Raw genomic sequence first — 14,543 nt, 5'->3', positions numbered from 1 at the left:
AGATTAAATCTATTAAAATAACGATGTTTTACAGATATAGATAGATAGAGATACTTTAGATAAAAATTTCAATATTTAGAATACATATACTTTTTATATACATTTTTTATTTTTTTTAAGTGGTGTTACTTATACAGAGCATTTCTGAAATTATGGTACATGCAGTCGGATGGTGATTCTACATGCAAAGATAAGTCGAAAAAGAAAAAAGAACACTTTTCCGTTTAAGACTTCGTTCTCGAGAAAAATGAGTTTGAAAACCCATCAGATATTCGTGTATTAACTGGATATTTCAAATTATGAACTTCTACTTCTGTATTATTAAATATGGACAATGCAACGATTTGCTTCCTGTTACTATTGTTATTTTATTTCCGCGACATAGACATTACTTTTCTTTATTCTGTATTTAATTTGCATTTTGAATGATTTTATAAATAAGAATAAGATTAGTACTTTTTAAGAATCATTTTATTAATTAGGTACTTAATGGATTTAAAAACTCATTTTTTTTCATAAGTGAAACTTTAAATGGAAAAACGTTTTTCTTCAATTTATTTTTGTATGTAGAAACACCACGCTTGTATATTTCAAAGACACCTTGTACATATTTATATTTATAATTCGTATAAAATTTCAAATAAATAAATTTAAAATACAAATATCATACTTTTAAAGTAGTGTTATGAAATAAGTGATTTCTAAACTTATATCACATTTGGATAAAATTTTTCGTTTTTTTTAAGATTATGAAATTATATTATAGGTATGGTTGCCATCCACAATATAAACGACAAAGATTCATAGGATCATGGGCTTCTTGTATAAGTCTTTCAACTTGACCAGATACACTAGATGCTAATCCTTCTTCAGTGCCTTGTAGTTTTTGCTCTATTCTCAAAAGAGCTCTTTCTGCTGTCTTATTAGTTGCTTTAGAACCTATCAATAATAAATATTTTTAAAATATTTTTCTGTAGTACTAATATGATATAATGAATGAACATATTATATTACATTATTCATATATTTTCAATAAAATATTAAATTTCATTCGTAGAATATTATTAATTTATGCGATTACTATAAAAAGTATAATACAAGAAAAGAAAATGTGAAAGCATAAATTATATTTACACTGATTATTTTCGACTAATTTTGATGAAGTTCCGCTTTGAATGTTACGTGCTTCAGCGGGCGTTATAGTCCATTTAAATAATGGATCATATAAAAGAACTTGAAGCAATGTTATAATTATTTGTCTTTGATCACGTAATACGGTTAATGTTTTCTCACAGCAATGTCTCATTGTTCCCTCCACTCCAGATACACCCATACCGTCTACAATATTTCGTGTAAGTCGAAATGGAATGGTTTCAGGAACTGGCAATACTTTTCCTTGTTCAAATGCTATGCCTATTATATTTAATAACAAAAAAATTGAAGTATTCATAAATTATATTATTAACCCTTTGTACTCGAGAGGCAACTTCCAGTCACCACGGCATTCCGTGCTGCAACTCCAGTGGAGAGCAAGAGGCGATAGTCCCTATCTATCGTTGTAGATAGATTTCGACATCTCTAATTGATGAGAGTGCAATATTGGTTCGTAAATTGGTTCCTTAGCTCTTTGTGTTCTTTGTTAGGAAGTGTAAAGTGTTAGACTTTAAAAAAGATGAAATATTTAATCTCATATCCCTCCGAAACTATGGTTCAATTATGGTATTGAAACAACGTTTCCAACGTTAGTTCGGATTCGACGGTCATGGCAAAAGTATTATAGTTTAGAAACCCTAAAAAAAGTGGTTTTCGGAAGTGAAATTAGCTCAAATGAAGATGAACTTGATTTTGAACTGTTGAAAAATGAGATTAATTATATCAAGAATGCATCTTGGTGAATGCTTTATAAGTTATCATACAAAAAGATACAGAAATTAATATTACAAAATCATATTTTCAAAGACTTAAATATAGATAAATTATTAGAATATAATGTTTTTGTAAGTTAATTTGTACATGAAATCATTTTACACTAGCTGTAAGACACGCGTCACGTATACGCTAAACCATCCGGAGTAGCTGCTACGCTCGGCTGAAAAAGTCCTCGAGTGCAAAGGGTTAATAATAGTACTAATAATACAATGTTGCTAATATTACTAGTTTCAAAAATTACGTAATCATATTTACCAAAATCAATATGAATTACTTCAGCAGTTATTTGATCAATTAAGATATTACTTAAATGTCTATCTCCTAATCCCAAAATATATCCTGCCATTGATGTTGTTGCTATACTGTGAAAATATAGTAAGTATAATTTAATGAATATAATAAATTCAAGAGTAATTACTATATAAAAGTATTATTACCTGCGTGTATATGCTAATCTGCGTTCAAACCACGTCTCAGGTGATGGATATCTTTCAATAAAAAAATGATGCATCACTGGATGCATATGTGCACAACAATCCATAAATACTTTCAACTTTACATTAGTTGATGATTTTCCCACTGCCTAGAAATAAAATTTACATTATATTTCCATACTATAATATTCTATATACTGTAAGATATCGCATAGTCATTATAAAATTCATACTGCAAATAATAATCAAAATAGAAACAATACATATCAGTTGTAAAATTAAATCTTATTTGAATATAATCTTACTGCTAGTTTGTCTCTACAATAATTTGCTTTATAATCCTTTGGATAGTATTTCTCATGAAGTCCTTGAATAGTACTTGAACCTACCAATATAGTTATGATAGGTATTGTTTTATCACACCATTCAAGTATTCCTGATCTTTGTGTTAATGGTACAACCTAGAAAAGTAATAGAAAGACAAAAGTATAGAAAATATAAGATTATAATTATATTAACATATAAAATAGATATTTAATATGTCTAAAATAATTTGTATCACTAATTAATCATATATTAATATTAAAGAAACGTGTCTGCTTAAATAATTAATATTAATCAATTTAGGAGAAGATAAAGGGGATGCTGCAAGAGTAATTAATTCAAGTACAGAAGTAGAAAAGGAGCAAAAGAAAATGATAAAAAAAAAAAGGGAAGCTCTTATTTTGGAATGTGGCAGGAGTGGAGAGAAAAGATAAGGATTTTTAGAAATATGTCGAAAAATTTGTTTTTATAGAGTCAGCAGAGACATAGGAGGACAAAAGCTGACAAAGAATACAGGACATATTATCTAAGGGATTTGATTCGGAAAGAAAGAATTTATCGAAAAATGGAAGTCGGAGGTGTAGAAGGATAAGTTAGTTGTTTAATGTAAGCTAAGCCCATCTCATGGCCGGAGATACTGAAAAACGTTAAATAAATAAGAAAAATAATAGTAATTAATTTAATCATGACAAATTCTTGAAATATAAATAATTTGTTAATATTACCTTATAAGTTCTAATTGTTAATTTTCTACGTTTAGTATCTTTATGAGATTTTAACAATATATTCATTACATTAAACACTTGTTGCATTACAGCATCTTGTCGTAAATCATCTCTTCCCTAAAAGTATATTTAAATAATTAAAAGTATATAGTATTCTCTCTCTCTCTCTCTCTCTCTGTCTTTCGATAATATCAAATATAAATGTTTTTTTATCCAGTACTGAACATATTATGTAATGCATTTAATAATATACCTTTATTAATTCATGTCTATATATGCCATCTGTACCAATACAAGTTAATTTTTTTGGAGTATTTATACCTCCAACAGTTTCATATGATTCTGTATATTTAACAATGCCAATCACATTGTTGTAATTTCTGGATGGTCGTACATCAATTGTTAACGTTAGCACAAATATGTTTTCAAAATTTTTTATCTTTAAAATCTTTTGATTTCTTGGTATTTTAATTTCATAACCCGCTAGAAATGGAAATTCTATGATGAAATATTCTACAATTAGAACTAAGTTTATTACACATAATGTCTATTTATATGTATTGATATATGTATAATTATATTTTCATTAAAAATACAATAATATATCTACTTACATTTATTTGAGGAAGTTGAAAGATTAGCCAACATAACTAAAGCATGTGATAACTTTTCCATTTCTTGTATAATTAAATTTATATCTGATTCTTTTATTTCTTGTAACAATTTTTGTGTTCCAAGAACTCTTGGTTCTAGTGTTCTACTTTTTCTAGCTGTATTATAATCATAATCACCATATAAATTTTTTAATGCTAACAGAACTGGTAATGTATGATGTGGATGTTCTAAAGCACAACGTTGCATAATGTTATATATTTTTTCAGAAAACTCATTAAATTCATCATTCATATGCGCAGCTAATTGTGGCACAAGTGGAATAAATTTGAAAGATGGTAATCTGTTAAGATTTTCTTGCAATAAATCATTAACTTCCTTTTGATGTATATTGTCTAACCAAAGCGCAATTATTCTAAATATTAACAAATTATAATTTTCGCTGTGCTGTAGTGCTATTAAGTAATACCTGTATGAAGCAATATAATAATGTTTATTTATAGATATTAAGTAAGATAATATCAATTTTAACATAATTAACATATATTAAAATATATTAATAGTAAATGAAATATAAATATACTTCATTGATATGTGAAAAACAGAAATTATAGAGCTCTTTTATGAACTTTGTAGAAATATGGAACTTACTTTAATGCTAAAATCAAATAATTATCTTTTTCTTTTTGTATATGTTCCAGTTCTGCAACATCATTCGTATTTTGTCTTTGGTTTAAAATCATTACATTTCTAATATCTTTATCTTCACTAATTGAATGTTTATTAATTCCTTTATAGGAATATGTAATACATTCTTTTAGATTTTCAAATTGAGGAGATTTCATATATGAACTAATTTGCTGATATTGATTATCAGCAAAACGAGCTAAAGCTACTTGTGTATCATGCAAGTCTTTAACTGTATCAGTATTTTGTGTATTAATTGATGTGTTTATATCTATAGATTTTAAGTAATATTTTTCTATCACAGTCTGAAAGATAATAAATAACAATATACGTTATCTATTTATTATGTATGTATATGTATATAATTTATTGTAATGAGAGATGTATATAAGATATTGTAGTGAAATAAAATAATGTATTAAAGCTTAGTACACCTATAATAAATAATAATAAAATAGATAAAACTGATAATAAGGTACTAAGTAATCTTAAAAATTTCATACTTTAATTTACTTTTATTTCATGATACATACCTGGGGATTTTCTGATTTTGTTTCAGCCATCCAATCTCCATAAACTCTTAATATTTGTGCTCGTAATTTTGCATCTAAAGTTTCCTTTTGCATTAAGTTACGTAAAAGATATCGTCCAACATCTAAATCTTTCCTAACTAGTGCTAATAAAGATTCTTGATAAAGTAATTGATCTTGAATTTTTGATGGTATATCCTTTTGTTTTATTAAGATATCTTCATAAAAAAATTAAAATATGAATAAAATACATGTATTTTATAATTGAATACTTAATATAATGTTATAATAATCTTAATTATATATACCTAATGAACGTGTAGCAATATGCAAATTATCTTTATCTGCTGCTATTTTTGATATTTGCAAATATGTATTAAAGAGCGCATTTTTAATATTTGCGTTATTAATTAAAGTATCATTTATTTGAAACATAACAGTTCTTTGAGTTAAAATGGGTTCAATATATTGAAATTCATTAAAGTTTGCAATATCCTGCTGTTGCCATTTATGTAAGATTTTTTCATATTCGCCTTGTTTAGCAAAGCTTAACTCTTCAATTTCATTAATTAATTGCAATTGCATTAACTTTTCATATATAGTTTTACTACTTTCTAAAAATAATCAATTATTAAGTAGATAATACTTTTTCAAAGTCAGAAAGTTTAATAATTCTTACCTAGATTAATGTTCTTAAGTGCTTTGATAATATCTATGCGAGCATTTTGAATTGCATTCTGTATAGCTGTCTCATTACCTTCATGAAAATATTTTAATGCTTCATAATGATAAAAGTGATAATTATGTTCAGTTATTTCTAATTTTAAATTACAGTTATTTTGTGGATATAAAGCTTGATTTGTCTCGCAAATATCCCAATTGCTAAGTCGCCAAGCACATTCATACTGAATGTCTTTATCTATTTTTACACCATTATTTGACATAGTAGATATAAAATTAGTAAGTAAATAATGAAGACCAGACTGATATAATCCATTTGCCATTTCTGAAATGTATAATACATATAATTACATATAATTTAAAGTTATTATAATGAAAATATAATTTTCTTTTTAATAAATTACAATTTATTGAAACTTTATGATCATTATAAATAAATTTTGTATACTTTAAAATAACAAATTTCTAATTAATATAAACACATAACAATTTTGAAATATTTTGTTTTATATTTACATAGTTTTAATGTCATATCAATTGCGAAGTGTTAAAATGTTGTTAATAAATGTTGTGCTAAAATTAATTTAAAATTATAATAAGCTCTCAAATAAATATGTAATTTTGTAATACTCACCTTTAATTACTGACATATTTCCAGAAGAAAGTTCAACATCTTGTGCAGGCATTACTTTATCCCATTTATTGGTATGTATATAATGTTGAATACGAGTAGAATGATCATGCAAATGTGAAGAACCAGTGCCATTAATTGCATCAAAATCACCTATCTTAGCGTAAGAATCTCTAAGTATATTTTGTATCACTTTCCCTTGTTCAGCTGATTTTTCATAGACATAATCAATTTTTGAGATATTAGTAAAGTTATTATAATCATCTAAAATAGTTTCACAAGACATTTCTGCATATAATATTGCAGTAAAAAATGCTGAACAGTATTTGGCAGCTTTTGCAATACATATATAATTAAATTCTAAATCATTGTTTGGAACTTGCATTCTAATATAGTTCACAATATTCAACATACAACGTACAATACAATGATCACAATTTGTAAATTTATGTGAAGGAATGCTTGGTTTTATTGTAAAATCAAAATGATATTCAAAAAATGTATTAATACACAAAGATATGGTACTCATAAACCGTTTATCTATATGAATTATCAAAAAAATAATTCTTGGTAAAATTATTTCACAAAAATCAGTACTTAACGCACAAATGGGGATTAAATTTTCAGAATAAAATCCTGTAAAACACTCTAAAACATTACATGTTAATACTGTAATCCAACTAGCGTATGAACCATCGGACTGAGTTGTCCAAAAGATATTATCTGACTTTATAATATCATCAATTTTTGTGTAGTTTATAGCAATGTTGCTCATTTTTGAGTTTTTGTCCTTTATAAATGGCTGAATATAATTTAAAGGTAATACTGCCTGTGATTCATTCAAAACAGTTTTTAAAGTGTTCATGTATTCAGTATTTAACAACTTTTGCCCCCAAGAAGATGAAAGTACAACATCCAGTATATTAGCACTAATTTTTCGAAACTCAATATCACCTTGAAATAAAAATTGTACCATTGTTATCATTATTTTATATGATAATATTTCTATTAAATCAGAAGATTCTTTAACATGACTTTTCTCAAAATATATCATTGATGTCAAATCAGTTGGTCCTAATTCGCCTAAACATTTTACAGCTTCAATTGAAACATTTATATCAGACGATGCTGTTAATTTTATGAGTTTGTATATCAATCGATGCAATATGCTTGAGGTACAATCTTCAAAAAAACCATGAAATGTTTCAAGTTTATCATATAGTTCTCGTAATTCTTCTTTTCTTGTAGATAATTGTATTCGTAAATGAATAATATCTTCTATGCTATAATGTATATCTTTATCAGTCACTGTACACAAAAAATGTTTTACTTCTTGTTCCAAACTATAAATTTCCTTTGCTTTATATTTCAAATCATTATGTATCTTTCGTATCTTTAAAAATATAGGAACATTTGGAAATGAATTTAATTTCTCTATTGCATCAGATAATATTTCCTTTTGATCAATTATTAAGAACTGAAGTATTTCTAGAGCTATAGGTATCTTCCCTGCTTGTGCTATAGGAATTAAAGTTATGACAGTGAAATTCAAAATTTCTTTGATTTCTTCAACTCTTACACATAAAACATGTTTTATAAATTTGTAAAAATATTTACATCCTAGTTTACAAAGGGTATCGTCAAATAATTTAATTATGTGAAGTAAACTGTAACCAATATCTTTTATGATATACATAGACAATGTATTGAAATATTCTTCTTTCAATTCTTTAATAATAAATGAACAAAAGAATATGTACTGATGAAAAGCTTTTATCTTATGCTCCTCAAATTTCTTTTTATAGACATTATTAATTAAATGTGATAATATTTTTTGTAATACTCTTGGGCAATTATAAACTAAAAAGTATTGTATAGACATTTTTGGTATAATAAAGTTTTCTTCTATGTACTTTAAACAAATAAGCATTGTTTTGTTTTTAAAATGAGGAGGATCTGATATTGCAAATGATATTCTTTCTCCCAATATTTCTTCAAGGTAATCTTCATCGTGTAATCTTTCAATAAGAAATATTAATATTTCTTCAAATTTTTCTTTAAACAAGTTAGAAAACTTCCTCATTTCAGCAAATTCATCTTGATTTGATTTTAATTTATAAAATATTTTTCTTACTAATGTTTTTGATCTATTTCCATTATTTTCATTAATGCAATATAATAGCCATGATACAATTTGTGGAAAAATATTTTCAATGAGTTGTTTAAATGATAAATTAATATAATTGCAAAAGGAAATGACACTAGAAAGTTCTAGATTTTGAAATTTAATAAATGCTATTGTATTACTATATATTTTATAAAATTGTTCTTCTGATTTACATTGTGTTAAATTCCAAGGAAATAATTGTGTTGAATATTTTGAATTAAACCAGTATGTCATTAAATAACTTAAATTTTCTTCCATGATGTTTGAATAATTGATTTGATTTGCCATAATACTTATTGATTTTGAAATTATTTGACTCTCTACCTTCTTGTCAATGCTAAACTGTAACATTGTTAATAATGCACGACACTGAAATGTTCCATTGGTAGATATTATAGCAGCAAGCATTAGTGAAATATTTGCTGTTGTAATTTCCTTCTCGTCTGTTTTTATTTTATCATCTATTTTATCATCTGTTTTACTGTTAATGGCTAATTTATTTATTGATTTTTCTATTTTTGTAAATAATATTTCTTTCCATTCGAAATTAATATCCTTTAAAGAATATATCTTTTGTATACACTCAATTATTTGCACTTGTGCAAGAAATGAATGACTAATAAGAGATGATAAAATTCCTTCAAATATTGGCATTTGGTTCAAAGTATGACATGTAGTATAACAAAAATGGGAAGGACTATTATAAATAATTTCTGAGAGACATTTAATAAATTCTTTATGAGCAAGGACACCATATCTTTTTTCAGATCGCAGCTTATTAAATCGAGCAATAATATTCATTAAATTATCTAATTTGTAATTGTAAACTAAAGCATAATTAAAGAAATATGGTAAAACATTTAATATATAACGTGTAATTGTTTCATCTTTATAGCATTCGTGATATAATTGCAACAAATTTTTCAATGGTAGTTCATTGTGATTTTTCCATAACTCTTCTTTATCATATTTTGATAGAGATTTTAAAACTGTTATAGCCATCATAAAATCAACTGTATGTGAAAGATCGTACATATCAATTTTAAGCAAGTTATTCATAAGCTTTATTTGAATTTCACATTTTCTTTGTTTTAAGTTCATACAACAGAATAATGCTAAAGCTTTTGTTGTTTGTATTCTTATTGTACCTTTGTCACAAAAGTTACATGGCTTTGTTTGTATGACTTCTCTACCTAAATATTTATGACCATTTAGTCCAGACTTATAGCCATCATAATAATCCCGATTAGTTTTATAATCGGAAATTTCATTGTCCTCAATATTCATTAAACTAAATATGTTTTCTAGCATTTTTAATGTTGCAGATGTAACAATTATTTTTGCTATATCAGTATCATATGATGTTCCATACAATATATTAAGTGCTTTTGTTACGTTAAATAGATAATTATATTTGCTTCTTGATGGATTAGTTATTTTTTCCAATGAACTATAAGCAATATCTATATAATTTTTCAATGCCTGTATCAAAGATAAATCTTCAATATTTTTAGATACCATATTCAATTCTTTCATCATTGATAAAACTTTTGCTACAACTGCAATCTTTATTATAATTATATGAAGAGCATTATTTCCATCTTCAATCATAACATGTAAACTGTTTATTAAATAAGTTACAATATCTTCCATAAACAGTACATATCTATTTACTTCTGGCTTTTGTTCTGCATTTTCCACCTTCTCTTTAGTGAATACATTTTTTTTATACCTTAATAACAAATAATAATGTTCAATGTCTTCATAAAATGACTTAGTATTTTGTTCAATTTTTAAACAATCACATATGTCATTAATATCATATTCATTGAATTTTATTTGTTTCTGATGTTTTGACTTTAATGTTATGCCAATAAGTAATAAGCACAGTTCATCAATTCTTATCTGTGTTGCCATTTCGTGCCAAGGAATATTTAATATCCATTTTATAAGACATGACCTAACAGAATTTATATCTATTGCTGGTGAAAGTACATTTATATTAAATACTCTCATATTAGTATGCAAAGGCAAATGTTCACAGATTACTATTAATGTACGAAGACTCATAATAGACCACTTAATAACATTTGTCAAATATAGTTTTAAAAGTGCATTTGGATTTGTTATTTTATTATGTATTATAAAAAGCTGTGTGAGTTTATGAGTTGATATTTCATTCTGATTTATGTTTAATGATCTAAAACAATAAGTTACTATAGACACACAAACATAAAATCAATATTTTAAAAGAGTGTAAAATAATATAAAATAAATGTATATGACCTAAAATCTAAAATAAATAAATAATACCTTAATAAAATATCCCATATTTGGTCCCAATAAATATTTGATTTTTCTATATCCATTATAGAACATAGTTTTTCGTTCATTAACAAAACAGCAGCTAGTTCAAATAAATTATTTATGATCTTTTCTTTCTTAAGAGATAATGTGAAAAGATCCACTAAAACTTTTAAAAATATTGGAAAATCTTCTGATTTTAAACATTCAGGATATTGGTTAAGCAATGTTGTTAAGATCTGTATCATGGGCCAAGCTTCTTCTGGATTATTATCAATAAGCATATCAACCGGTCCATTTATTTTGACAGCAATTCGTCTGCGTTTTGCTGCTGGTATATAATCATAATTATTGAATGATGTTTTCTCAGTGATCAAATCTGGATTTTCCATTACTTGTTTAAAAACTAAAACAATTATATTTATTTTTAGATTAATAATTAATAAAATATATTTATTTTACATATTTTTTATTTTAAAAAAGTTACAAATATATTACCTTCAATTGCAAACCAAAGGAAGCTCTTTGAAAGTATATCAGCTTTAAAATCTTTCAAAATCATTAGATACATACTTTTAAGAGAACTGTACCATTTTTCCCAATCATAAGCATAAGCACCATCACAAGTTTTACATACTCCTTTGGGATGATGAATTTTTACAAAAAATAGTAAAAGTTTATATTTTTCGATAGAACTGTCCAATCTGATTATATTCGGTAAAATATTTTCACTAAAATGACACAGTGTAATTCTATATTCTACTGCAATTTGTTGACATATTGTATATGTAACTTTGTAAATAGATTCAGCTAAAATTTCTCCATTTTTTTCTACATCAAGGAAAATACTTTCTAAAATTAGAAAAAGTTATAGCATGTTTTATTATGATGTTGAATTAATAATATATATATATAAATTAGTTAAATTATAGATGATATATAGTTGTTGCTTTTAACATGGAATTTTAGAATAAATTTTAATTAAAAAGATTGTTTCAAAAATTTCTTTACATACCTAAAAATAATAGTATTTCTTTTACATTTAAAAATAAATTTGTATGCAAACAACCATATTCAATGATCATTTGCAATGTATCTAAAACAACTCTTTTACTTGTAGGAGAAGACATATATTTATATAAATTTAAACATATTTTTAACAATTCCTTCCACTGTTCATGAGTCATGTTCACCTGATATATCCTAAATGGTAGTATATAAGAATTTAGCACATTTATATAAGTATCATGATAATATTCATATATATGTGTCCTTAAAATTTGTAAAATTAAAGGCATTATATCTTCACATTTTAAAAGTGGTACTTTATAACAATTTGCATGTCGAAATGTACTTTTTACAAGTATACATGTATAATTTCGTTCAGTTATTGCTGCTTTATTAGAAGAATCTTTATTAGCAAGTCTATCTGCTTCCTTGAATAAAAATAAAAATGTTTTGTGTAATGGTTAATGGTTAATGTAATGTGTACAATTACTTCTAACAAATTTCATTTTAATTATATTCTATAGCATAAAAATATATTTACATTTAATACTATCCTATGGACACTATGTGTTATATATGACCAATCTACAATACTTTGTGTTTTTTCTTTCATTTCTTTTCTTTCCTTTGTATTTTTACAAATTTCTAGTATTGCATCTTCATTTTCATATAATTCTAATAATTCCTGAACACACATCTAAAACGAAAATTATAATTTACATTTAGTACGATGAATAGCATTATCCTTCACGCAATGAAAGATTATTATTATTGAACAACGTCTAAAACATTAATACTTGTTAACTAATGTAACCATTCTCGTCTAGAAATTGTCCCAAAATGATAAAGTTTAAAATTCAATGATATAAAACAAACATTAGTAGGTACATATGTATACATACCTTTTTACTTGCAACTTTTTTACTATCTGCATTTCTTAATATTTCTTGTACTCTTTCCAAATATCTTGACATTTTTATTCCAATTCTTAATATTTACTTATATTATATTACATACTCCTGACAAGAAAATTCGTCAAGTTACATATGTGTATATATATGTAAATTTTATATATACACATATACAGCAATTGATAATACTGACAATACTATATTAGTTACTAAAAGATGTTTAACCGAAATAATACTTACTTTTCATTCTCAAATAATCAAATCTACGAAACTATCATTCTACTGGTTACTCTTTGATAAACCTTTTCTAATAAAAGTACTAGATGAACAATAAAATTCACTAAATTAATTATATAGAAGATATAACTGTGAATATTCGAATCAAAGTAAACTTATGTATAATAGGCATTTTTTTCAAGCATACTTATACAAAATACAAAATAATTTAATTCTAAAAATTGTAATGTTATATTTCTATATATGTTGAGAAAATTACTATATACAACGTAACCCGTAATTCAGCTCAAAGACAAAAATCTAGAATGATAATATTGCGCTGGGGGCTCCATTTTTGAGAAGATTGAGTTTTTAGATGTATGAAGTATGCATAAATTTGCTTAATTCCCAAAACGAAGCCTTAAATTTTATTTAATTAAATTTTATTCTTCATTTTCAATTTTTTTCGTATGTAGAATAATCTGTCGATTGTCTAATTCTATGCAGTCAAGAATTGGTCAAATTCATCCATACTTTACAAATTTCCAAACTTGTTTTTGTCAAAAAATGAAGTCTCTAACGCAATTCTGTTATCCTTGATTTTTACCTCATTTTGAGCCATAGAATCTCCCTGACTCGATCCTGTATATATATGGTACATACATTCTATAATTTTATTAAATAAATATATATTAAGCATGATGTTGAATTTAAACGTAATTAATGCAAAAAGGTTACTAAATGCGTAACATTACAAATTATTAATAGCATTATTTTCATATGACTTTTTATTATATGCATTTATATATATTTATTTATACTACAAAAATCGTTTAGTGATATAATATCATTGTTTCGTTTAATATAACGTAATAATAACAAACAGTTGACATACAAATGTTAACAAACGACATGTAATAAGAAGAATTTTAAATAAATTTATTAAATTTATTTAAAAGAATTTTTAGGTATAACGTATAAGTATTAAGAAAATATAATGGTAGATATTCATATATTTACATGATTTATATTATTCATTTCTTTAAATCTTTACAAAAATGTAAAAAAGTATATTACAAGTGTTAATTATTGTATTTTTTTATCTTTACGATTTTAATTAATGATTATATATGTATATTCTCTCATGCAATATTTTTCGAGAAAATTAGTATATTATAGTATATGCGATGAAGAATAAGAATATATGTAATTTAATGTATTTTAATGTTTAATAATATGGTATGTTTAAATATAATTTATATTCAGAAAAGATAATCAACATAATATTATCCGAATTCAATGCTTAAATCAATAATTTATATAATTAATAACTACTCTTATTATTATTTATATATATTCAATATTTCTAAAAATTATAAATATT

At 24.9% G+C, this 14,543-nt stretch overlaps 1 protein-coding gene across 3 annotated transcripts; it reads right to left on the bottom strand.

Moving 5' to 3' along the window:
• Positions 1 to 87: 87 nt before the first annotated feature.
• LOC126924088 (serine-protein kinase ATM) lies at positions 88 to 13,172 on the bottom strand. 3 transcript variants are annotated; one of them, XM_050738213.1, is made up of 18 exons: positions 12,935 to 13,169; positions 12,574 to 12,729; positions 12,040 to 12,460; positions 11,523 to 11,876; positions 11,034 to 11,430; positions 6,557 to 10,920; positions 5,921 to 6,247; positions 5,550 to 5,855; positions 5,245 to 5,459; positions 4,676 to 5,016; positions 4,027 to 4,493; positions 3,666 to 3,895; positions 3,413 to 3,529; positions 2,753 to 2,824; positions 2,367 to 2,512; positions 2,185 to 2,291; positions 1,135 to 1,413; positions 88 to 939 (listed from the first exon to the last, which is right to left on the bottom strand). In XM_050738213.1, the coding sequence occupies exons 1-18, from the start codon at positions 13,004 to 13,006 to the stop codon at positions 761 to 763; spliced, it is 8,550 nt and encodes a 2,849-aa protein (XP_050594170.1). In that variant the 5' UTR covers positions 13,007 to 13,169; the 3' UTR covers positions 88 to 760. The 3 variants fall into 3 exon arrangements, with proteins under 3 accessions (XP_050594170.1, XP_050594162.1, XP_050594178.1); XM_050738205.1 differs by having other exon boundaries at positions 2,669 to 2,824; positions 12,935 to 13,168; XM_050738221.1 differs by lacking the exons at positions 88 to 939; positions 1,135 to 1,413; positions 2,185 to 2,291; ... (1 more) ...; positions 2,753 to 2,824; positions 3,413 to 3,529 and having other exon boundaries at positions 3,727 to 3,910; positions 12,935 to 13,172.
• Positions 13,173 to 14,543: the final 1,371 nt, after the last annotated feature.

This window comes from Bombus affinis, chromosome 2 (assembly GCF_024516045.1).
Source record: "Bombus affinis isolate iyBomAffi1 chromosome 2, iyBomAffi1.2, whole genome shotgun sequence".
Lineage (NCBI taxonomy): Eukaryota > Metazoa > Arthropoda > Insecta > Hymenoptera > Apidae > Bombus > Bombus affinis.
Note: the sequence above shows the minus strand (reverse complement) of the source record. Positions and strands in the feature narration are given on the sequence as shown.